We start from the raw sequence: 25,261 nt of genomic DNA, 5'->3' as shown, positions 1-25,261 counted from the left end.
GAGCATGGCTGCTGCCTCTTCACCAGGGTGGTCTAGATTCAAAGAAGCACCTAAGACATGGTCAACAGGTGTGCACACCCAACTACCCTGTCCAAGTGGTGTCTCAGCATCAGGTAAGCAGCTCAAAAGAGAGCAGAGAGACTTTTTGAGGCACTCAGGGTAAGAAGAGAGAGACACGGGCCATAAAACCCAGGTCAGAGGTCAGGGAGTTCTTGTAGAGGATACAGGACCCCAGATAGTCCTGCAGGATTGTGGAGAGAGAGGGATGAATTCCTGTTTCATTGGGGGATGTTCCCAGTCTTCAGACTTTGTTTTAGAGCCATCTGCCCAGCTGGTCCCACCACCCAGCCTTCTAATAGTGGGCTCAGCCTTCTCACTGAAGACCCTCTTCCTTCTGTGCCCAGGCCCCATGAGTGTCCCCCTCAGACGACTGGGTTGTGGCTCTGACCTGGTTGACAGGCCACTCATGGGACCCTGTGCCCCCCAGAACTCCTATAGAATGGGACCTGGGGAAGGAAGGGCAAGTTTGGCACCAAGGGAGATGGGATGGTTTCCTGGAACCCCTTCCTGCTCTAACTCTACTCCTCAGGTCCTTGGTCCTCCTGGAACATGAACAGGTACAAAACTGTTGCAGAACTAAAAGAAACCCACAGTTATGGTTTAGCCTCCAGAATGGCCCTGTACCTTGTCAGCTGTAGCAGCACTGCGGTGCCAGCCCGTGACCCTGGTCGACCCGGACAAGAACGCATGCAGGAGGGGCCCAGCGCACTAGTCAACTCCAAGAACACCTTGTCCTGCTCTGCTGGAACTCACCCACCTGCCAGGACACTGACAGGTTCCTCACCCTGAGGCCTTGCCTATCCCTGCAAAGAAACCCCAGGGCACACCTGACCTCCTGACCCAGGAGACCTGTCCCCTCCTCCACACCTTATCAATTGCCCAAGATACAGTATTTCATGCACCTGACCAACCTTCCAAACTTTCCATATAGTCTTGTAATCCTGACCCATGGAATGACTTGCATCTTGCATTTGTGACCCTTGATCTGTGTCTTGCCTTTAATTACTGAAAATCCCTTAAACTGCGCCTCTATACATACTTCAGCTTGGTCTCCCCGAACTACCTGATTCCTTTTATTTTGGCCCCCACTAAAATTCTGACCTGACCTCAGTAAGATAGGAAGGTCCTTTAAACTGTAGCAGTATGGAAGGACAATCTCCAGCTAAAGATGGCAAATGAAACACGTGTGTATATATGTATATGAAACCATCTTGTACAGGTCCCCACTGACATTAGTAAAAAGATATAAATGCAGAGGAAAGTGGCCTCACCCCTGGAAATTAGGCAAGGGCACCTTTCACATATAGCTTAAAAGAATTTTTGTCAAATGGAATATCCAGAAAAGAATCCAGATTGAGAAAGGGCCTAATCAAACTATGACTCACATACTTGAAGTGAAATCCTGCCTATGGACTGAGTGCTAAAAACCTTAAGGAAATCACATCTAAGGCCACCTAGGTCAGAGCAGCAGAGCCTGGAGCCAAGGACACACCATGGTACCGTTGGCCCGGACCAGATCTCGATACTACTAGCTCTTCTGGAAGTGTACTAGGTGTGAGAGACCACACCCACAGAGCCACGATTCCCTCTCAGCAGGACACACGGGCCTTGACTTGGCTTTTGTCAGCAAGTCAGATAAAGTAAGGAAATGCCATGGTTGGCACCTAATGGAAGTGATCAGGCTCATCAGAAAGAGGCTGCCACAATCACACACGCATACTTTAGCACCAGGCGCCGGAGAACTCCTCCTATGTATGGCCTTTTCTTGTTAACTCCTCTGCTCCCCTTTAGGCACCACTGGGCATTTCCATTCTCCTATTTGATTCTCCCTCTGTGATGGTGTGCTAACAAGAAAAATAACTGGATATGTATAAATATTCCAGAGGTCAGAAGAAGGGGACTTGTCTGAAGAGTCTGAGCTAATTGCCCCTCTGTAAGCAACAAAGAAAAGAAGAAAACCTTTAAAACCTCCTACTTTGTATTCTTAACAGGATTTGAGAGAATATTATATTTATGATACAAAAAATAGGCAGTAATGAAAACTGAGCAATCCAAGATGAGGAAAGATTAAATAGAGATGAAAAACAGGATCACGCAATTAAAAAATGGAATGGAGGCCAGGAACGAAAATGGTAAAGCACAGAAAAATGGAATCAGTTTATTATAAGATACATTTAAGAATTTCTCTCAAGCTTCATAAGGAAATTAAAAAGACGATTCTTTTATGTTAATAAAATGTACAGTCAATCCACAGTAAAAGTTTATGTGCCAAATAACATAGCATGAATCAATTAAATAAAAATCGCTAGAAATGTAAAAAAAGTTTAATAAAGTTACAGTCAAAGTGGAAGATTTTAATATTTCTCAGTCTCTGACACATCACCTGGGTTAAAAATAAATAAGGATCTAGGTATCTTGGATAATATAACAATAAGTCCAAAGAAAGTAGGAAAAAGAGACTTTTTAAAGGGAAAGTAAAAAACGACAATATAGCTAAAAATACAGGAGCAATTGTCAGCAAAACCAATTGGTTCCTTGCAAAATAACTAATTAAAGACACAAACCTTGCAGGACTGATCAAGGAACAAAGAAGCTACAGATAGAGAATTTTAGGAACAGAAAAAGGAACACAGTCACAGATGAGGTAGAGATTATGAAACAATCAGAAAATATTTAGGAAGAACTATAAGCTACAAAATCTGAAAGCTCAGGTAAAATGGAAATATTGACAGATAAAAAGTACTAATATCAAGGAAAAATAGGGGCGTCTGGGTGGCTCAGTTGGTGAAGCGTCTGACTCTTGATTTCAGCTCAGGTCATGATCTCACGGTTCTTAAGTTCTTCGAGCCCCGCATCAGGCTCTGCACTTATGTGGAGGTTACTTGCAATTCTCTCTCTCCATCTCCCTGTCTGCCCCTCCCCTGCTCTCACACTCTCAAAATAAATAAACTTAAAACAAAAAAGAAAAACCTGAATAAACCAGTAATTACTTTAAAAACTGGATCTTCAGGCGCCTGGTGGCTCAGTCAATTAAGTGTCTGACTTTGGCTCAGGTCACGATCTCACAGTTCACGGGTTTGAGCCCTGCATTGGGCTCTGTGCTGACAGCTCAGAGCCTGGGGCCCACTTCGAATTCTGGCTCTATCTCTCTCTGTCCCTCCCTGCCCCATGCACTGTCTCTCTCTCTTTCTCTGTCTCAAATATAAATAAAACATTAAAAAAAAAGAAAACTGGACCCTGCCTATATCCTGTCTCACAGGCCCCAGGCATAGACTATTTTGCAGGTAAACTAACAAAAGTTCGAGGAGTAACTAATCCTGCGATAATCAGACTGACTCAGAAAAGAGAAAAATTAGCATCCATCTCCTAATTCATTTTATTTAAATGAGGCAAGTGGAAGAAAGCAAAAATGACCAAGTGGGATTGATTCCAGGAATGTGAGGATGTGTCTATATTAGAAAAGCTCATAATGTTATGTACTTCGACAAACCCTATGAAATTGCTGTTTTTGTAGGTCAAAATCAGTCACATATTAGCAACTTTATGTGATTTCAACCTAATATACTATAAACAGATGAGAAGGCAAAAATAGGTGATCCTGCCAGTCACCTCAAAACATCACGTGATAAAATTCAATACTCATTCATGATTCTTAAAAAAATACCTCAAAACCATGAAAAGAACTTTATTAATCTGATGAAAAGTTCCTATCAACACCTATCACAAACATTTTTCTTAATGACAAAATTTCCTAAGGATTTCCAGTGAAGTCAGGAGCAAGACATGAGTTCTGTTATCACCACTAGTATTCAATGTTTTGCTGCAGATTGAAACCACTACCATCAGATCAGAGAAAGAACAAAGAAACTATAAAAATTAGAAAAGAATATATAAAATTATCTCTCTCCTATTTAGAGAATACTAAAGAATCAATGAATAAACTATCAGAACCAATAAGACAATTGAGCAAAGTGGCTGATGTGGCTATAACCGACTAAAACATAATCAGGAAAAAAAAAGAACTCATTCATAATAGAAACAAAAACTATAAAACACCTAGGAATAAGTCTAAAAGATGTGCATAATCTGTATTGAGAAAATTATAAAACTGTATTTGGAAGGACATACAACTAAAATAAATGCAAGGAGGTTTCACATTCATGGATGAACAAAGGATATGAACAAGCAATTCACATATGAGGAAAGTGGAATTATGGGTAAACACATGAAAAGATCCTCACCCTCAGGGCTAATCAAAGACATACAGATTAAAACAAGATACTCTTTCACACCCATCAAACTGGAAAAAATTAGAATGGCTGAAAATACCAAGTGTTGGCAAAGATACAATGCAATGAAAGCTGTCATATGATGTCACTGAGAGATTATATTTGTATTACTCTTTGGAAAGCAATCTGGCAATATCTAACAAAGCTGAAGATGCACCTTCCCAGCAGCCAGCATCTCCATTCCAAGCGTATGCCCCTAGAGAAACTTGAGCACATGTGCAAGCAGCTATACTGTAGTGTCCATAGGAATGTCCGCATCGTTTGTAACTGTGTGTACAAAGCTGCCCATGTAGTGTGGTTATGTGTAAGCCAGCCATCTTGCTGAATTGCCATATTAGACATAATGGTATGGGTACCTGAAAATATTAAGTTGTACATTTTAATTATCTGCAATTTTTAATTGTCAATCATACCACAATAAAGGTGAAGAAAATAAAAACATCTACTTGAGAGAAGAGAAAGAAGGTTAGGTATAGTGGATGTGTATGGATTCCCTCCGATTTCTCAGAAACAAATCCATCACCTGTATATGATGATGAACTGGACCATCAAAGCATTCTTAGAAACAAGCAATATTCTGTTAGAGAATAAATGTATACAAAGGCCCAAATGTATCCCAATTGCAAGAAAAAGTATAAAAATACCCCAAAAGTATAAAAATACCCAAAAATAAGTACAGAATTTTACTGAGACACACAAAACAACTTGATTAAATGAAGTCAGATGCCATCTATATGGATATGAAGATTCAATATCATGTAGATGGACTTTTTCTCTTATTAATCCATACATTTTATGTTAATCAGTCAGAATTACACAAGTTGATTGGGAGTTTGGGGGGAGGGAGCAGGAGGTCTTTTTTTTTTTAATTTAAGAAAGTTCATCTTGACTTTATCAAGAAGAATAAACATGGGAGAATAATTTTTTCAAGTTAAAAAACAACAAATGAGAGAGGGCTTGCCCTACTAAATATTTAAGTATATTCTAAAGCTATGGTAACTGAAGCAGTGTAGATCATGCACAGGAAAGACAAATAAGTAGTGCAGTAGAAATAGAAGTGAATAGAAAGTTGACAGACAAAACCAAATTTATATAACTATCTATGTGACAAAGGTAGGTTTAAAATTGGTGGTGGATGGAATATTTATAGTGTTTTGTTAAATGGCTTATCAACCAAAGAGAAAAAGTAGAATCTTATATCCTAGTTTATGCCAAAGACAAAAGTACTGGAAGAAAACACTGGTTTATTTATTTATCATACGTTTATTGAATGCCTCTTTCATGCCAGGGCACACCTTCCAGACAACGATGTGTGAATAAGGATAGTATGGGCTGGTTTAATTGTATAATGGGAAGTCCTACAGTTACTTAAATGCTGTTCAGAAAAATATGCAATGATTCAAAAAATATGCACATTATATTAAGTGAAAGAGTAGGTTACCATATAGTATCTATAGTTTGATCTTATTTTTATTGAAAAATAAGGAAATCAGTATATATATGGAAAGGCATGCATAAAACAAAGTGGAGAAAGATAGTTTCCAAAATGTTGTGAGTGCTGAGAGCTGTATTTATCTTCTATGTGCTCTTCTGTTTTACAAGTTTTCTGCAATGAATATTTTATCATAATGACACATTATGAACATTTTTGTCCTTAATGAGTTAGAATGAATTATGCTTGGAAATTAAGGAAATAATCCTGTTCCCATTACACTTTTATTAATTAACAACAATTTCTTAATATCATCGTATATCCAGTGAATATTCAAGTTTCAAATTATCTCATAAATGTCCTAATATTTTTTTAATTTACAGTGTATTTGACTCAGGATCCAAATAAGGCCCATACATTGGACTGGTTGTCTCATATGATTTTTAATCAATAGATTTCTGCTTCCATCTTTTTTTTTCTCCATCCCTTGTAATTTGTTTGTTGAGGGGGTCAGGTAATTTTCCCAGTGGAATTTATTCTAAGTTTTGCTGATCATATTTCCAGAGTATCATTTCATATATTCTTCTGTCCTCTGTATTTCCTGTAAGTTAGAATTGAACCCAGTATCAAGAAGATGTGGTTTATCTATACAATGGAATACTACATGATAATGAGAAAGAATGAAATCTGGCCATTTGTAGCAACATGGATGGAGCTCGAGGGTGTTATGCTAAGTGAAATAAATCAGGCAGAGAAGGACAGATACCATATGTTTTCACTCATAATTGGAACAGGAGAAATTTAACAGAGGATCATGGAGGAGGGGAAAGGGGGAAAAATAGTTAAGGAGAGGGAGGGAAGCAAATCATAAGAGACTCTTAAATACTGAGAACACACTGAGAGTTGTTAGGGGTGGAGGAGAGGGAAAAGGGGTGATGGGCATGGAGCAGGGCATTTGTTGGGATGAGCACTGGGTGTTATATGGAAACCAACTTGGCAATAAACTATAAAAAAAAACAAAAAATAAAATAAAAATAATAAAAGTGCACTGGTTAAAAAAAGAAAGAAAAGAAAAGAAAGAAAGAAATTGGATCCAGTGACTTGATATGATTCAGGTTTGATTTTTTTTTCTTTTTTTGGCAAAATGACTCCATAAGTAGTGGTGTTCATGATATCTGCTTGTTTCTGTTACTGTGATGTTAGCAAGTGTTGATGATCAATGCCTTGATCAATTAATTCCAGTATGTTTTAGTGGGTAAAAATATCTTTAACAACTTGGGTGCTGCAGTGAGCTAAACTCTTTGAACTGGTGTCATCTCGATGCCTGTTGGAACTCCAGAATGCTCTCAATCTATCAGTGGTGTTGTACATGGAATCTGGAAACAGACTTGAGGCTCCCAGGGGCCTAAACAAATCTCTGTAATATACAGCACTGTTAGCTTGAAGGATGGCTTCTTTTAGAAAGCTTTGCTTCATAAATAGTAGAATGGAAATATTGTTCCAATTTGCTGGCAGCTGGCACCACATCCTGTGCCAGGCACAAATATTCATCACCCACCCATAGATCCCATCTTTGATATTTACCAAAGCTCTAAGGGGGTCCTTCACTCAATCACAACTTCTGTTGTTATTTGTACAATTATCTGGAAAGGAGCAGCAACCTCAAAACCTGGGGAGCCAGTTCATTATTCTGATGATTGCTGTCTTTGCTGGTGCTCAGAAGTTCAGGGGACAGATGGGAGTCAGGGAAGCCAGATGCCTGCGCGATTCCACCCCTGGCAAGCCCAGCAGGCCCTCGCTGGAGCCCTCACTTTAGGAGGGAAGGGGCAGAGGCTGAGCTTCGGGAAAGGAAAGGCACCATGACACACTGGTCATTTTAATTCCATGCTGCTACATCCCAGGGTCATGTCTAGAAGAACAGTCAAGACAGGCCACTGCCACAGTGGGGTGGGGTCAGGCACCACGAGAGGACGGCTGTCTCATCTGGAAGGACAGGATTATTTAGCAATGCAGAGACACTGGATGCCTCCAGTGTGCCTGTCTGCAGAAACAGATGGCTTGGGCCTTCAGGCAGCCCCATCCTGGCCTCCCCGGGCTGCTGAAGAGTAAGCTTGTGCCATATGGGGGGTGGAGGGATAAAGCAGAGCTCCACTGGAAAGGTTAGAACAGCAACCAGTTCTAGAGACCAGATTCGCACTGAGATGGGCTGGGCACAGAACTGGCACCTAGGAGAGACCAGGGGGGCTGAGCACTCACCCCGTTACTAGCTCACTGTGCCAGCTTGCTTGCATCCAATGCCTCACTGCCCCTCTAACACAGTTGTCATTGGTGCTAATCTCTGGGAACATAGGCTGTGGGATGAGAAACTGTTGTTCAAAATAAGGCCATGCTGACATCAGGTCGGGTTCTCTCCTACATTCAGGTCTATGACGGCAATAACAAGTCTGCCCGTTTGCTGGGGGTCTTCAGCCGTTCTGAGATGATGGGGGTGACTTTGAACAGCACATCCAGTAGTCTGTGGCTTGACTTCATCACCGACGCGCAGAACACCAGCAAGGGCTTTGAGCTGCAGTTCTCCAGTAAGTCTCTCTTGCATCAGAGTGGACAATGAAATCAGGCTTTTCTTAGTTCCACAAATGGGAGTTCGGGCTCTGGACATCACCCATCATTTAGCAGGTTTGGTTTTCTCTCGCTGGTGCACGCTTAGCGGACTGTTTCCTCTAAGACATTGTGCCTGTGCTTTGGGTAAGCTGCCGCTTGGCATACAGCTCTAAGGTTTGTGGTTAACTGACAGTCACACCACTGTTACTGACTAATAGTTTAAAAATATGAACACCAAGGCTTTTAACTAAAGCAGCCAAATCAAGCTTCTCCTAATCGTGGCATTTATAAAATAAGGCTCAGCTGCAGCCAGATGTAAAAAGTGCAAACATTAATGGATAATTATGTTATTTTTCACTGCTCCCTCAAGAGCTGAATCTTGGTTCTTTCCCTTTTGCATGATTTTTGCTTTATCTTTTACTCCCAGGGTGTCAAAGACAGAAAGCCCCCAGGTTTGTATGCAGCGCCATAGAACTTGGGATTACATCCCCACCCTTCGGCTTCACAGCCATTGTCTTCATTTATTTGAGCTTCTGGACCTGCCCAGTAGATACAAAGAAATGTGCTTTTACAGATCATTTTAAAATCCAGTGTTTATCTATCAGCTGATAATGGATAAACACAATGTGATACATCTATCCATACACAATGGAATGTTATTCAACTGTTAAAAAGGAATAAAGCACTGCTCCATGCTACAGCGTGGATGATCCTTGAAAACTAAGTGAAAGAAACCAGTCACAAAAGGCTGCATATTGTATGGTCTATATGAACTGTCCAGAATAGACGGTCCATAGAGATGGAAAGGAAATTGGTGACTGCCAAGGACTAAGAAGGTTGGGGGGCGGGAATGTGGATAGGGCTTCTCTAGAAGTGATGGAAAGATCCTAAAGTGGATTGTGATGAGAGTTACACAACCCTGAGAATACACTAAAAGACACTGCACTGAACACTTCAGATGGGCGAATGTTCAGTATATGAATTATATCTCAATAAAGCTGCTAGGAAAAAAACAACAACAACTCAGTTCACCCAAGATTCCTGTCACCTGGGCTCCTGGCCATCTGGCATAGGGGTCTACGCCTGTTACAGCCAGCAGAAGCGGATTAAATAGAGTCACATGTGAACTCCGTCTCTATCATCTGAGAATGTGTGACTTTGGCACCATTTATTGAACCTGGTCAATGTTCTCAGTTATAAAATGCAGATAATTACACCTCCCTATAAGACTCCTGTGGGTAACAAACGAGAGCTAACACATGTAACGCGCCAAATAGTAGGTGCTTGTAGAGATGCTCTGCATAAGCCTTCTCCACCCTCTCTCAATAGAGTGCATTTAAGCCGGACATAATTGAACTTTGAAATATGCATTTGAAGGGACGTTTCCATATTATACTATCCCATCAGAATGTCTCAGTGAGAAAAATGGAAAGAGCAGCCTTGCTAACAAAATACTACGGGGGTCCAACAAAGGAAATAGGAAACCCAGACCTTCTGTCTGAAAACGATTAAAGGCTGTCCTGGGAGAAATAACTGAAACCATTCATGTGCAGCAGCAGGGAGGGAGTTCTCCACGCTACACCTCTCCTGAGCACAGCAGCATGGCGGGCCCAGAGCAGTGAGGCCATCAGAGGCCAGAGGCACGTGCCTGCAGGCTTCCTTGAGGACACAGGCTTCAAATTGAGGGAGGAAAGGGAATGTGGTTTCAGCCACGCTGAGCCTTGCTTACCCCATCTCTCTCTCTTCGGCAGGTTTTGAACTCATCAAGTGTGAGGATCCAGGAACCCCACAATTTGGCTACAAGGTTCATGATGGAGGCCATTTTGCAGGAAGCTCTGTGTCCTTCAGCTGTGACCCTGGATACAGCCTGCGGGGCAGTGAGGAGCTGCTGTGTCTGAGTGGGGAGCGCAGAACCTGGGACCGGCCTCTCCCCACCTGTGTCGGTAGGAGGCCTCTTGCTCTCTGAGTGACCCCTTGGGTCCCCCTAACTCTGGGCTCCCAGCTCTGGTCTCATGAAGCCTCTCTCGGACCCCACACCAGTGCCTTGGGTGCTGCTCCTGCTCACAGGAGTCCTCACTCGCTCTGCCCCCCCTTCTCCATTTCCTCACTTTCACACCTCATTACACCCATGTTGCAACAGCTCAGTCAGGTGGGTGGCAAGCCATCATTGTCACACATTTAGCCAAGTGGGACCACAGCCAAGTCATGCCCTGGGAATTGTGATGCTGGTGACAGAGGAAAGTTGGGAGAGTCACTTAGGAAGAGGTGGAGCTTTAGCCTGGGTTCCCCGGGTTCCTGCAACCCCCAGACTCAAACAAGCCTCTGACTCATTCTGGGCCTCAGTTTCCCCATCGGCAAAATGAGGCTTATGCTTCCTTTACTGGAGAAAGTTGGAAGAAAGAGTAAGATAATGACCTAGCACCTACCACATTCTTGAGAAAGAATATGATAATGAGCCAGCACCTTCCTAAGCCTTTGGTGCTTCCAGAATCTTGTCAGCAGAGGCTCCCTCCAAGCTTTCTCCATGTGTCAAAGGACGAGAGCAGTCTGGTCCAGGGTAGGATATGAAGCAGGCAGAACCTGTCGTTTGGTCCATCTGGCCTTTTCATCTCTCACCACCCACCTCACTGCACCTGTTCCCCTCCCTGCTGAACAAGACTCCCACCGCACTGCTTTGTCCCACTTCCCCACCCCCAAACAGGGCCTCCCCCCCATCCCCTTCCCCTTGTGCCACAACCTCAGCATGCCTGTGCAGCGCTGGCCAATCCTATAGGGACAAAACATCCACTGGGAAAACATTTAAGTACCTACCAAGCGCCACACACCAGAATTGGCGCAGCTATGTGCTTGGGTATGCAGAGACAGAGAAATAAACAAAGAAAGAATAAAGTATTTTCCCTGCCCTTGGGGAGCCCATAGCAAATAGACACATAAACAGATAATTATAATATAAGCACTGTGCAAAAGAGTTACGGGCAAAGTGCTGGAGAGATACAAGGAAGTTTTGCACAGACTCAAAAGGATGGGTAAGAATTCACCAGCAGGAGGGGGAGTGGAGGGTGGGCTTCTAGCCTGAGCATGTGTGAGTGCTGAAGGTGTGACCCAGCATGGTAGACAGTGGTAATGGCCAGTACTTTTCCCCTAGACAACTTCATTTTAACAGGACTTTCAGGACTGTTGCACAACAGAGGGTCTAAAAGAGAAGATGTTCAACCTGACAGTGGACAGACCAGCATGGCGACCTCTAAGTAGCCTCTCCCTTTGCCTTCTAAGGTTGAGCCAGTCTGCAGGCATGCCCCATCCTTTTCTCCCTGCATCCCTGCTTTTGTCCCCTTCTTTCCTTCATGTGCCAGCACCTATGCTGGGCACTAGGAACACTGAGGAGGGCAGATCCCAGACCAGCGAGGTGGGGGACATATGCATAAATGGATGACAGTATAATGCCACAAGCAAGCTAGAGCAGGTGAAATGTGAAAGATTATTCACATTACAAGACAGTTGCTTTGTAGAAAGGATTCACTGTAAGGTTCTTTGGAATATCAGATGTGCCAGTTGGACTGAACTTAGCAGATCCATTCAAGCAGTGCTGGCAAGAATACTTAAACTTTGAACCTCAGAGGTTTTCCCCATGGAGACTCCCTCAGCCCCACGTAGAGGAGTGAGGCTGTGTATTTGGGACTGCGGGTGTATATTTTTACATATGTCATGTTGTGATGGACTTTATCACAGTCTAGCAGAAATGACCACAGTAGTTTAAGACATCACAGAAGCTTTCTGGGTTGATGAGTGGGTGCTACAGCCAAGGCTCTAAGGATGGGAAGAAGGGGGAAGACCAGAAAGAACAGAGTCTCGTGTTTTCAATGAGTCTGAAGCATGCCAGCCTCTTGGCTCCTCCCACCCACATGTCAGCCCCCAGATGTTGTGTCCGCGAAGAAAGGAGCCGTAGTGTCCGTGAGGAAAAGCCTCCACTGTGCTGCCTCCAAACACAGGATGGGTTTCTCCATCTGGAATATGGAAGGAAGCTCTAGCCAAGGGCATGGATAAGGTCTTGCCACCTCTCCACTACCTCCCCTATTTGTGGGGCCAGATAGTCTTCCTCCCCACAGCTCGTAGTCTGTCCTTGCCCACACCCACTCCCCAGTGGGGCCCATTCAGCCATGCATCCTTCAAGCACTTCCAGTCCCAACAGCATACAGGGGGGCTCACAGCAAGGCGTGAGCAAAGGATCCAGTCTCGTGAGCAGGCTTACTGGCAGATCGCCTCCTCCACAACCCTGCCATAGTGGTCCCAAGTGAACTCAAGGGGCCCATGAAATGCTTAATGAAGGTGAAGGCCAGTCCTCTATCTGCAACCTTGAAACCATCTTCTCCTGTTTCTTCTAGAATTTTGTGTAGTCAATCATTCCCTTTCCTAAAACACTGCAATAAATCTCCTCCTCTTCATTTTCACTCATGCTCCCTTGACTCAGACCCTTATAGTAATTTTCCTGGAAGGCAGCAAATGTCTCATTCATTTGATCATCCATGGATCTCTCCATTCAATAAACACTAAAACATCTGTAACATGCCAGGCACTATAGCAGCACTGGATATGCAAATACAAGTAAGACAAGGTCCCTGCCGCCAAGGCATTTAGAGTTTTGTGAAGGAGATAGATGTGACTATAACATGGTTGTGACAAAAAAACAAAAAACCTGCTCATGTTAAAATGGAGGCACAAAGGAAGACAGTGGCAATTGTACCTGGGAGGGGATGGGTCACAAAGGTCTCTGGGGAAGATGTTTTCAGGTTGTCAGTCCACGTGGAGGCATGAAGAAGCCTCATATTCCTGGCTTCTAGTGTTTATGAGGTTTGGCTAGACTGAGGGGTGTCAAGAGGGGATCCAAGAGGCCAAAGGGAGCCACTCTGTGGCTTAGACCTCATTCTGGGAAGGAAGGTTTGAAGCAAGCAGTGAGTTTGCATTCTAGAAATGTCCCTCTGGTGGCACTGCTGGGGGTGGGCAACTGTGCCACCCTAGAAATGGCCAGGGCCTAGGCCAGGACTCTAGCAACAAGGCCGAGGGGAGGTCAATGTGACAAGCACCCCAGAGGTTCAGGGGCTGGGTCTCGGAGGCAGATCAAATGTGGAGAGGAAGAAGGCCAGAGGACCACCAGCTTCTGACCTAGGGGACTAAGTGCTCTGACGGGGAGTGTAGACCTGGTCCCCTGAGTCCAATTCCACCCTCCGTGCCCCACAGACTGCCACCCGAGTGCACTTCCTCATGTGTAAAGTTCACTGGCGTGTATGGTGACCAGTTCTTCCCAGGAGGGTCCCCAGCCTCCTGCGCAGCATGCTTGGATGTCTGACGCTTGGCCAGCTCTGCGGCCTTGTCTCCCCTGTCATCCCCTGTCACCCCAGCCTGCCACACCGTGGCCCACTTCCAGGACGTTTGCCCTTTCTCTTCTCCATCTGCGGCGTCTTCTCCCTGCTGTTTCCCCCATGCCACCCTGCTCCTCCTCACGACTCCCCCGCCCCGTGCTGGGGGAGGTAGCCCCCTCTCCTCTGAGCTGTCATCTGCCACAAGTGTGCCTCTGTTGGGGCACACTGTGACTGTCTCTGCTTCTAGACCATTAGCCCTTGGGACACTTGTGTGCCTCTGTGCTCCTGGCACGCTGCACGAAGCTCCTGGCTTCCCTGCTGCTGGGAAGGCACAGGTTCAAGTGTGTGCATCGCCGGGGAGGCTTTAAGGAGTTTGGTCGCAGAGTAAACGGTCAGCCCTCCACCCAGGAACCGTTTTTTTAAAATGACTCTATTGAGATGCATGTATGAATTCAAATACCATACACTTCACCCATTTAAAGCCTATAGCCCAATGCTTTTAGTCTATTCACGGGGTTCCGTCGCCAGAATCTGGTTTTTGAACATTTTGTTCACACAAAAGAAGCCCTGTACCCACCATCATCAGTCACTACCCCCCTGCCCATTCCCCCCAGGGCCTGGCAACCACCAGCGTACTTTCTGTCTCTATAGATTTTTCTGTTCTAGACAGTTTATATAAACAGAATCACATAACATATGGCCTTTGGAGCCTGGCTTCTTTCACATAGCACGATGTTTTCAAAGTCCATCCATGCTGTAGCAGGTATCAATCCTTCATTCTTTTTCTTATGACCAAATAACATTCCACCATACAGATGGCACTGTATTTGTGTATCCATTCGTCAGCCAATGGACATTGGGCTGTTTCCATCTTTTAGCTATTATGAATATTCCTGCTATGCGCATGTTTGTGCAAACGTATGTTTTCATTTCTCTTGGGTCTGTGCCTAGTAGTGGAATTCTAGGGTCATATGGTGACTACGTTCAACATTTTGAGGAGCTAGGAAACCGCTTCCCAAAGCAGCTGCACCGTGTTGCATTCCTACCAGCCATGCACCAGGGTTCCAGTCCCTCCACATCCTCACTGACACTTTTTCATGTCTGGCCTTTTGATTACAGCCATCCTGGTGGATATGAGGTTGTCTAGCTCGCTGTGATTTCCATTTGCATTTCCCCGATGACTAATGATGTTGAGCATCTTTTCCTGGGTTTCCTGGCCATATGCATACCTTCTTCAAAGAAATGTCTGTTCAAACGCTTTGCCCATTGTTTAATTGGGCTGTTTATCTTCTCACTGTTAAGTTGTAGGGGTTCTTTGTAGATTGTGGATATAAATCCCATCCAGGGACCTTTCTGTATGCTGTGCTCAGTCACCCGGAGGGCACAAGAGGGGCTTGGGCACACTGACAAGAGGAGCCATTGAGTCACTGCCGGCAGTGCAGGCCACCCCATAAAGCTCACTTTTTTGGGATTTCTTTCAGCTGAGTGTGGAGGGACAGTGAAAGGAGAGGTGTCGGGCCAGGTGCTGTCACCCGGGTATCCGGCTCCCTACGAACACAATCTCAACTGCATCTGGATCATCGAGGCTGAGGCTGGTTGCACCATCGGGTAAGTGTCTGGGCTGGCAAAGGAACCACTGCCTGTGGCTCAGGACGGCCATCACCAGCCTCATCGCCAGGCCACTCAGCCAGCGGCTGGCCCTGCCCATCTCCCCCAAAGGCCCTTGTGATCAGCGGTGGTTGCCGTGCACCCAGGCTTAGGCTGGGGCCCACGGAAATCCTGGAAAGGCCAGTCTCGGCCACCCAGAGCTGCAGTTCAAGTTCAGACTGCTCTCTGGCCTCAATGGCACAGTTCCAGCAGAGTAGCTGAGGGCAGAGCTGGAGGCCATACAGACCCCAGCGTGAATCCCGGCCCTGCCACTTGCCATTTGCAGGACTTTGGGCATAGCCCTTATTCCCTCTGGGTCCCACTGTCTCCTGTGCTGTATCAGTTACAGTAGCAGAGTGTCAGCATAAGGCACTTAAAGAAGACAGCACATGCAGTGCCCCAGCAGAGTCTTCAGAACATAGTAAATATTTAATAATGCTTTTGTGGTTACTTCTCAGACAGTAGTGTCAGCGCAGAGCTGTATGATCCCAGACTGCTTGCTGTTCTCAGTCTGAGTTTCCTCATCTGTAAAATGAGGACAAAAATGCTGGTGTTTTAGGGTTGTAGAGGGAATAATTACAAAAGCCCAGCACAGTGTCTGGTACTTCATATGTACCCCCTCAGAATAGAACTTCCTTTCCATACAAGCATCTGATCAGCAGGAATTACTCCTGGGCATTCCAAAGAGTTGGAGAAGAACGGAACGTTGCCATTTACCCAGCACAGAGCCTGGCACGTAGGTCGTCTTATCAATTATCCACAATAACCCTGTTAGTGCTGATAGTAAGTCCTAATAATAAATAGACGTTGTTCTCATTCCCATTTTATAAACAAGAACACTGAGATCTCAAGACAATGTGCAGTGTGTCAGAATGCACAGTGAGTCAGAAAGCCAGGATATGAACCCAGGTTTTTACAAAACTTTACACAACACAACTTTTTACAAAACTTTACACTGGTGGCCAAGCCGGACCTTGAGCTATGGTTCAAATGAGCTGTGCGGAAAGAAGCAGGTTAGAGGGGCAGGATGAGCAGAGGTCTGGAAGGAGGACTGAGGAGACAGCTGGCTGGAGAGGCATGTGGTCAAGGAATAGGAGGCGGAGAGGGTTGGAGCATGGCCTGGCCATGGGAGATCTTAAATGCCAATAGACAAGAGGGAGGTTGGTAGGTTCTTAAGCAGGCTTGTCCCACTGGGGCTGTTTCCAGTGGAGAGAGCTCATGGGAAGAAAACCAGTCAGGAGTCTATTGCAGTGACCCAGGAATGAAGGGTTGAGGATGCGCGATAGTGGGGAGTCAAGGCAAGGAGAAGCATAGCTAGAAAAGATCCTTCCCTAGAGAGTTTTCAGTTAAGGGGAACTGGCTGAACGGACACATTGCTGCAAGAGGTACTTACAGATATTTGTGTACTTGCAGATGTACATAGGGCCTTAGACTCCATTCAATTAAAATTAAAGTGCATAACGTGTTTGCTCTGTGCAAGTTTTTGAGCTAAAACCTGTGCAAAACAAGGTCAGCAGAGCTCTTAGGGGTTTTGCACTATCAGGGGGACAAGTTAAGTATACAAATTCAACTTGTACATTTCCGCTGGAAGAAGCTTCTGGAAGCACACCTGGTCAGCTCACCTGCTACCGGGAAACCTTCCATGGCACTAATGCTCACAGAAGCCAAACATCTTATCCTGGTTTTCAAAGGCTCCAGAGCCTCATCCTACCTGCCCGACTTTATTTCCCTCCCTTTCCCTTCAGTGACATCCCGGCAAAGCCAAACTGCTGGGCTCCTGTGCGTATCTGCAGTCATGGCCTCGCTCTGTGCCTGTTTCCACTCTGCCCTCCCTGGAATGCCCCCCTTGCTCCAAAGGCTTATGTCTGAAATTTCCCATCCTTCAAAGTCAAGTGCATGTGTCTGCTCACGCAGGAAGTCTTCCCGATCCCCTCTCCCGGGCTCCTGGGAGTCGTGTCTCCCTCTTCTGAACTCGCATTGCCCACGGCCCGCGTTTCCCTCATGGCACTGACTGCTTTTGCCCTGTATTTGTGCTCTTGCTTCACCTTCCCAGCCCGAGCTGTGGTCTCTGCCCAATTCATTTCTGCAAGTGTCTCAGCTCTCAGCACGGTACCCCCAGCACCCGGCTCCACAAATGTCAAGGGATGGATGGATGGATGGATGGATGGATGGATGGATGGATGGATGGATGGATGAGGCAGGACTCAGGTACAAAAAAGAATTATATGAGTAGTAGATCCATGAGAGCCCTTCAGTAACTGTTAAATGAACAATGAGTGAATCAGGAGCATAATGATTCTTACTTTAGTGTACATGTGTGCAAATCAGGAGGCTTTACTACCTTGGAACATCATTCATTCGTTTATTCATTCATTCATATAATAACCAGCTGCCTGTTTAACACATGGCATTGTCTGGGCAAGGTGCTGGCATTGCATATGTGAATGAGACCCAGACACTGTTGGCAAAGAGGAGACACGTGTATGCACAGTAAGGTGGAGGGATAGAGAGAGGTGGAGGGATGCGGGGGTGGGTAGGGAGTGAAAGACAGGACAGACCAGAGATGCTGTCCTGGAAAAGGTGACACAAAAGCTGAAGGATGGAGAAGAAGTTGCCAGGTGGCCAGGGAGGAAGGCTGGTGGGAGGGGGAGGGCCTTCTAGACAGAGGAAATGACATGATGTGGTCAGGTGCAAGGGCTGGAGCATCAGCTGCTATTTTGTGGCAGGAGGCAGTGGTGGGAGATAAAGCTGGTGGAGCAGGCTGCAGCCTGAGCTTGGAGAACCTCGGGGGCCATAAGTCTGGGTTTGGGCTTGTCCTGGCATCCTTGTGGAGAATGGAGTAGCCTGGGGCTGGGAGCCCAGTGAGGAGGCAGTCCTAGATCATGGACGGGATGAGAAGCCTGAACCCTGGCAGTGGCAGTGGAGGTGGAGAAGAAGGGACAAATTCAGGAGACATTGAAGTGTTCACACCAGCTGGTCTCACTCTCCTTAGGAAATATGGAAAGTGCGGTTTCTTCTGGTCCCCCATGTTTTGTTGCATAACATACAATACGGAAAATACACAGAGAAGTGGAAAGACCATCCCGCAAGCACCCGCATGCCTACCACCTAGACCCAACCATTGTGAAGATTCTCCCATATTGGCGTTCTCTTTGTTTTTGCCTTTATCTCCTTTTTGCTGAATCACTCGAGAGTACATTGTGGACGTCACGGTACTTCATTCCTAAATACTTGGGCACGCATCCCCTAAAGTGGAGGGCGTGCATCTCCACGACACAGTGGCATTAGCAGACCCAAGACAGACAGCGCGATCCCCAGGAAGGAAGGTTTAGGACGAGGGCTGGAGGACAGAGGGCCCTTGGGGCAGCTGACAGGTGAGCCCAAGAAATCGATGATGGGATTCTGGGCAAGGGTGAGGACCGTTGTCACTTACAGGAATGGTGGGCATGGAGTGGGCCGGAGGGGAGACAGGACGACCCCTTCCTGGCCCTCAGGATGAGAAGATCAAGACAAGGACATGAAATGACGTAGCGAGGACTATAAAGTCACGGGGGGGGTGCTGAATGGGTGTGTGAAGCCCCCACAATGGGGAACAGCAGGGAGAAGGTGAAGGTGGCTACAGTCCTCTCTCTAGAAGTCTTCTGGGAGCCCCACAGCCTCAAGGGAGCTAATGCCGACGGAGCAGAGGAGGGCTTCCAGCTGCACTGAGCGCAGCCAAAAGATGGAGATGAGGGACAGGACGCCTTTCCCTCTCTCGTTCAGTCCCCTCACCCAGCTTTCCCTCCCCGACAGTGCGTGGGGCGTCCACACACATCTGTGCTCATGCCCACTGTTTCTCTCTCTCTCCTCTGTCTCCCTCCCCTTCTTCCCCCTTTCTCTCTCTTTCTCTCTCTGTCTCCTCCTCTCCCTCAGTGCTCCCCACACCCTTCGCTTGACTAACCAGCAGCAAAGTGAAGGGAATTCATGATTAGACCTAAGTAAAACAGACACAAAAATCCGTTTGTGTTTGAGTCCTTATTCAGAATAAGATCCAGTTATTATTTTTATTTTAATGTTTATTTATTTTTGAGAGAGAGAGAGACAGAGTGCAGGTGGGGGAGGGGCAGAGAGAGAGAGGGAGACACAGAATCCGAAGCAGGCTCCAGGCTCCCAAGCTGTCAGCATAGAGCCCGACGCGGGGTTGAATCCACAAACCATGAGATCATGACCAGAGCTGAAGCTGGATGTGTAACTGATTGAGCCACCTAGGCACCCCTAGTCATTATTTTTAAAATGCAAATATCCGTATAGGATGTTTCTACATCCTATAGATAGATACTTGTTTTAAAAATGCAAAATGCAAACAATAAAGAAATTTGTAGAGATCAAAAGTCCCCTTAATCTGACTCTGTTTTCCTCCACACGGCCCACAGAAGATAACCATTGAGGTTGGTTTGTTCCACTCACTCTTTTAGATAGTTTGTATGCTGATAGATGCATAAGGCAAATGCAGCAAGCAAACGTGGCTTCTAAAACAAGATCATCTCTATGCATGGCTCAGTGACTTGCTTTTGATTTACTGTTTAATCCTGTATCATCATATCATTATGTCAATATATAGAGATCAGCCTCATCCTATTTGATGGCTACAGAGAATTCAGTTGGAGGCACAACTATAATGTATTTTTCGACTCCCCTATTAATAAAGTAAATATTTTCAGTTTTTCACTCCAGTGAACATCCTTACACATGAATCTTTGAACAGTTGTCCAATTATTTCCTTAGGATATATTCTTAGAAGGCACATTTAAATGTATGACCTCACATTTCCCTCTGGTTTACTGTGCCAATTTACACATCCACCAAAAGTCTGCCTCCCCACACAGCATCACTAGCTGCTGTCAATCTTGTCACTGTTTCTCAGTTTGATGGACAAAATGATATCTACTGTCTTGGCTGCTTCCAGTTCTCAGTATATTTTTCTTTGGGGCAGGGGTTTTGGGGGGGTTTTTTGGGGGGGTTCCCTACAGAGGACTCAACTGGGTTGATTTTTAAACAGTGTATAATTTCAGTTTAGAATTCTTTTTAACCCCTATTTAAAATGCTTTTAAAACTTACTAAGTGGTGGGGCACCTGGGTGGCTCAGTTCGTTAAGCATCTGACTTAGGCTAGGTCATGACCTCATGGTTCATGAGCTTGAGCCCCACGTCAGGCTCTGTGCTGACAGCTCAGAGCCTGGATCCTGCTTCAGATTCTGTGTCTCTGCCTCTCTCTGCCCCTCCCCTGCTCATGCTCTGTTTCTTTCTCCTTCAAAAACAAATAAACATTAAAAAAAATTTTTTTTAACTTACTAAGTGGTTATATATTTCATGTGACCTTTTTTGTTATTTTCCCTGCATTGTGCCCTTTTTACTTTTTGAATTTTTGTCTTATTTATGTTCCATGTATACTTGAAGAAAGTGAAAAAAAGCACAGGGTTTTGTATATTTCTTTTTTTTCCAGTTTATTTATTTGAGAGAGAGACAGAGACAGTGCGAGCAGTTGAGGGTGAGAGAGAGAGAGAGAGAAAGAGAGAGAGAGAGAATCCCAAGCAGGCTCCATGCTGCCAGTGCAGAGCCAGCTGGGAGCTCGAACTCACTGAGATCATGATCTACGCCAAAACCAAGAGTCAGACACTTAACCAACTGAGCCACCCAGGCGCCCCCATATATTTCTTTTCCATCAAACGTAATATGCTTTTTTTTAAATAAACAAAACAGACAACGCTTCTTTATTGTTTTCTTTCATTTTTAACTCTTCCTATTGTTAGCTGATTTGATTTAATTGGCTTTGTTTTTCCTCTAGTGATTTGAAAGTTCTGTATCCTTTTTTTTTTATTCTGCCAGCAATCTTGTGTTTTCATTAATTCTGTGTTCAACACTATTCATCTTGCTCTCCTTTATTTTGGAAATCTTGTTGTTTTCATTTTTATTTTAAGGAAGCTATTCTTTTTTGTTTTCAGATTGCCCTTGACAGCTCACTTTTGTTTTTTCCATGTATTATCGTCTTGCATCTCCCTGAGAGTACTATTTATGTTCTGTTTTACAATGCCTCCTATTTTTTCCTGCATTAACTGCATTTTGCAGTTGGGCCATTTGATCTGATTAATCAGCTGAATTCCTCTGAGGATCCAATTCTCTTTACATCCCCGGGCTTCGGTTGTTCATTCGATATCGAGTTGTGGCTCAGAGCTGGACTCTGGCACCAGACTGCCCACCACTCTGATGAGCCGTGTAGCTTGGGAAGGTCTTTAAGCAGACACTTGGGCCTCTGTTCTCTTATCTGTAAAACGGTGATTTAAGACAGTACCCATCACCTAAGGTTGCTATGAGAATAAGTGAGTTAACATATCTAAGCACTTAGAACAGTGCCTGGCGTGTAATTCCCAAATGATGAGAAACTCCTCCTGGAAGTGAGTAGGCGGTTGTTCATTTTGCCCAGATGAGACATCGCCTCAACAAAGCAGGTTGTAGGTCACCCCTGAGAGTGCCAGCTGGTAGGCGCCATGCTGCTGGTGCAAACAGGTGTCAAGCAGGCTTCCCCTTGGCATGCCAGATTGGACGCAGTGTGGGAAGACCCACTCCATGGGACCATCCCCAGGGGCACAGACAAGAGAGGCCTTGCAGATGCTTCTCCTCAGCCGTCCATAGCCCCAGCCGAGCACTGGAGCTGATCAGAGGGATCTGTGGTCAACCTCACCCCAACAAGCCGGGGAAGGGAGGACAGTAGGTAGTTGCAGGGATCCCACTCAGTCCTGGGTGAGGTCCAGGGAGGAAAATGAGCCCTTCTGGGGTGTGCATGACAAGCCTGGGCTGGCAGTCAGATTGTGCCCTGGAACCCAGGGGGCATCTGCAGCATTTGGCAGGTATTTTTTCCCCTGAGTACCAAGAATGGGACGGGCTGGCCAGTGAACTCCATCCAGGCCTGGCAGCCAACAGCAAGAGAGCAGACTGTGAGCTACACCCTCCATGTCAGTCTTCCCTATGTGGTCAGTACATAGAATGTGAAGTTTCATCCCCATGGATGAGACATCTTCTCAGTTTCCAGTGTTCAGTCAGAGTTTTCCCTAGTGTAATCAGTGGACCAGCTCAGAGGAAAATTGAAGAGAGGGAAGCAAAGCCATCTGCTCTTGATCCTCCCCTCTACCTAACATTTACCAAACACGTACATCATACCAAATTCTTGATCAGTTATTACTGTCCCCATTTTACAGATAAGACCATTGAGGCCCAGAAAGGGTGAATGTCTCACAGTTACCCAGTGATACGGGTTTCAGACCTGTTCTGTCTAGCTCCAGGCTCTTCGCTCCCCAGTCTGTCATTCTGACCGTGGTTTAGTTCTATTGAACAAAACAAGCATTGAACACTTCCTCTGTGCCAGAGACTGTGCAGTGGGACACACAACAATTAGACTAAAGCCAGTCTGTGTCTTCCAGGGGCTCACATTCTGTAGGGGAAATAGTCAAACAAACAGGTCCCTCCAAGACAAAGGAGAGACTGTATGCGAGTGCAAGCCAAGTTCAGCAATGGAGAAGAGAGAGAGAAAAGGCCTGCCTGGAGGTGTAGAGGCGAGCATTCCAACCGAGGGGAATGCGAGCGAAGGCTCGAGCACAGGGCAAAATGTACGGTCTGTCCACAAAAGAGGGCTCCCCTGATGTGGCTGGGGACCGCGTGGGGGAGATGAGGTTGCACGGGTAAAGAGAGCTCTCCACAGGACCCTACAGGCTAAGATGAAGGCTCTAAATGGATTTTTCAGTATAATGAGAAGCCACTGGAATATTCTGAAGACAGTAACGACATTCAGTTCAATTAAAATACTTGGAGCATTTACTCAGTGCCAGGCATTCTGCCAGCTACTGAGGGTATAAATATAAATAAGAAACAGTCTTTTCCCTTGAAAGTCTCAGTCGTATAGATAGAAATTTCATCAGTTAGGAATGTAAGTAGCAAAACTGACTAAAGCTGGCTTCAACAGATGGAGGTTCACTTTCCTCTTGGAACGAGGATCTGAAGGTCCTGTCCAGAGCCAGGGTGCCGCTCAGGATGCTATTGCCTTTCTCCTTGCTGCGCTGCCCTGAGGCTTTATCCCCATGCTCACCTGGTTAGCTGCTGCAGCTCTACACCTGTGTCTGTGTCACAGTCTAAAAGAAGAGGGGAGAGGACAGGGCATGGAGCTTTCCCCTAGGGAGAGTTTGTGTATTTCTTCAGGAAGAATCACCATCCTTACAGATGGCTTCCTACACTTTATTCATCAGAACTCGCCGTGGATGCCTGGCTGGGAAAGTGGGAAATCAATTTTGTTTTGCTGTTACAGTTTCACTAGTAGAGATAGACGAGAGTTTTTGGAAATGGAGTGCAGATAGACTGTCCTACAGGGTCTGCTACAGACTCTAATATAATGTGATAAGTGCTGGGGTAGAAGTTTGTACAAAGCACAACCGAAAAGCATTTGCAAGGATAGTTCCTAATTCCAGGTGGCAGTTGGGGGCAGGATGTTAGAGAGAAGAGGAGCGAGTCTTTGAAAGCATAGTAGTAGTTCACCGTGCAGGGTGGAGGTGGTGTGAAAGCAAGGAAGGGGTGAATGTACAGAACTGCTTCTGGAGGAACCCACTGTCTGGTGTGACATGATGTTATCTCCATTTCTAAAAGAAGGTCCCTGGTGGCAATGCTGAGGAGGAATTGGCTGGGAAGCCAGGGAGGAGTCTGAGATAACCGTTTGAGAGGTCCTCGTTATATTCAGAAGAAGTGCGCCGTGTTTCTGAGTACAGATCTGGTTAGGCTTGAGAGCTCTGTGTGAGAGACTACATGGAGGTGAAAGGGGAGAAGGGAGAAGAGATGGTCTTCTCCAGATGGGCTTTCCCTAAAGAGATCTGGGGCCCATGGAGAATGGAAATGTTGTTCTGGAAGCTTTGATTTCTGCTCTTAATGCTCATATTTGGCTAATGAGCCTAGTTGGTTGATTTTTAACTGTAGGGATGCTTTTTAACGATTAATGCAAAGGGTGACCTGGAAACTCCATTCTTGGCTGTTGGTCACCAGGAAGGAGGATTACCAAGGAGTGGGGGCCAGGCACAGTTTTGATGAACCAGAACCCCTACCCAGTGGAGCTTATCTTCCTGGGAGGAGCCTGAACGAGACAAAACATCTGGCTGCACGGGAAACCCGGATTCCCTGCCTGCAGTTTCATATCAATCACAGGGCAGCAATCCCCCCACTGCATTCAGTGCCATTTCCCTTCAACAGCAAGTGGGCAGCTGGCCCAGAGGAGGCAGAAGACACCAGAAGTGACGCTTCTGTTCAGAGCTCTTGCCAGGAATCGTGGCCGCAGGTTTAGCAGCTTCCAGAAGGTTTGTTTTTGAGCCATGACAGTGAGTTAAACCTTCGACAGAGAAGGTCCGTGTACTTGCACTGCAAGAGCTGACCTCCTGAAGGAACTGGACAGATAAGCACATACCCGGCGGGGTGTACCTTTGTCAGGCTTAAGTTTTCAACAAATCGGGAAATCATCAAAAGGAGCTCGGAAGTTTTTTGAAGAAGATGTGGATAACCCAGTAGGTGTAAATGTAGATGTAAGCGTGGTGATGCTCTCTGGCAATTTAGTTTTTGTGGATCACCTCTAGAAAAAGAAACACAAATTACTTCAAATCATCCAAGAATAATAATCCAGCAGGGATACACTGGATAGTAGAATTGACTGGTAGACATCAAACTGCCTGTCATTTACCATCCCAAAAAATGAATTCCAGTATTTCTTATAAGGAGAATTCCATTCCACTGAAGAAACATAGACTTTGTTGGACCAGTATAGATCTCCCCCTCCCTCAAAAGATAAGGAAATAAGAAAAAATAAATAAAATG

At 45.5% G+C, this 25,261-nt stretch overlaps 1 protein-coding gene across 1 annotated transcript in view; it reads left to right on the top strand.

Moving 5' to 3' along the window:
- The window catches only part of CSMD2 (CUB and Sushi multiple domains 2), a 543,202-nt gene that overhangs the window by 346,188 nt on the left and 171,753 nt on the right, over nt 1-25,261 (top strand). The window contains 3 exon segments of the mRNA XM_077769466.1: nt 8,204-8,360; nt 10,134-10,325; nt 15,221-15,347. Of these exon segments, the coding sequence (XP_077625592.1) occupies nt 8,204-8,360; nt 10,134-10,325; nt 15,221-15,347 (476 nt within the window).

The sequence above is a fragment of the Crocuta crocuta genome, unplaced genomic scaffold (assembly GCF_008692635.1).
Source record: "Crocuta crocuta isolate KB4526 unplaced genomic scaffold, BGI_CrCroc_1.0 scaffold351, whole genome shotgun sequence".
In the NCBI taxonomy this organism is placed as follows: domain Eukaryota; kingdom Metazoa; phylum Chordata; class Mammalia; order Carnivora; family Hyaenidae; genus Crocuta; species Crocuta crocuta.
This window is presented reverse-complemented; position numbering and strand designations above follow the sequence as displayed.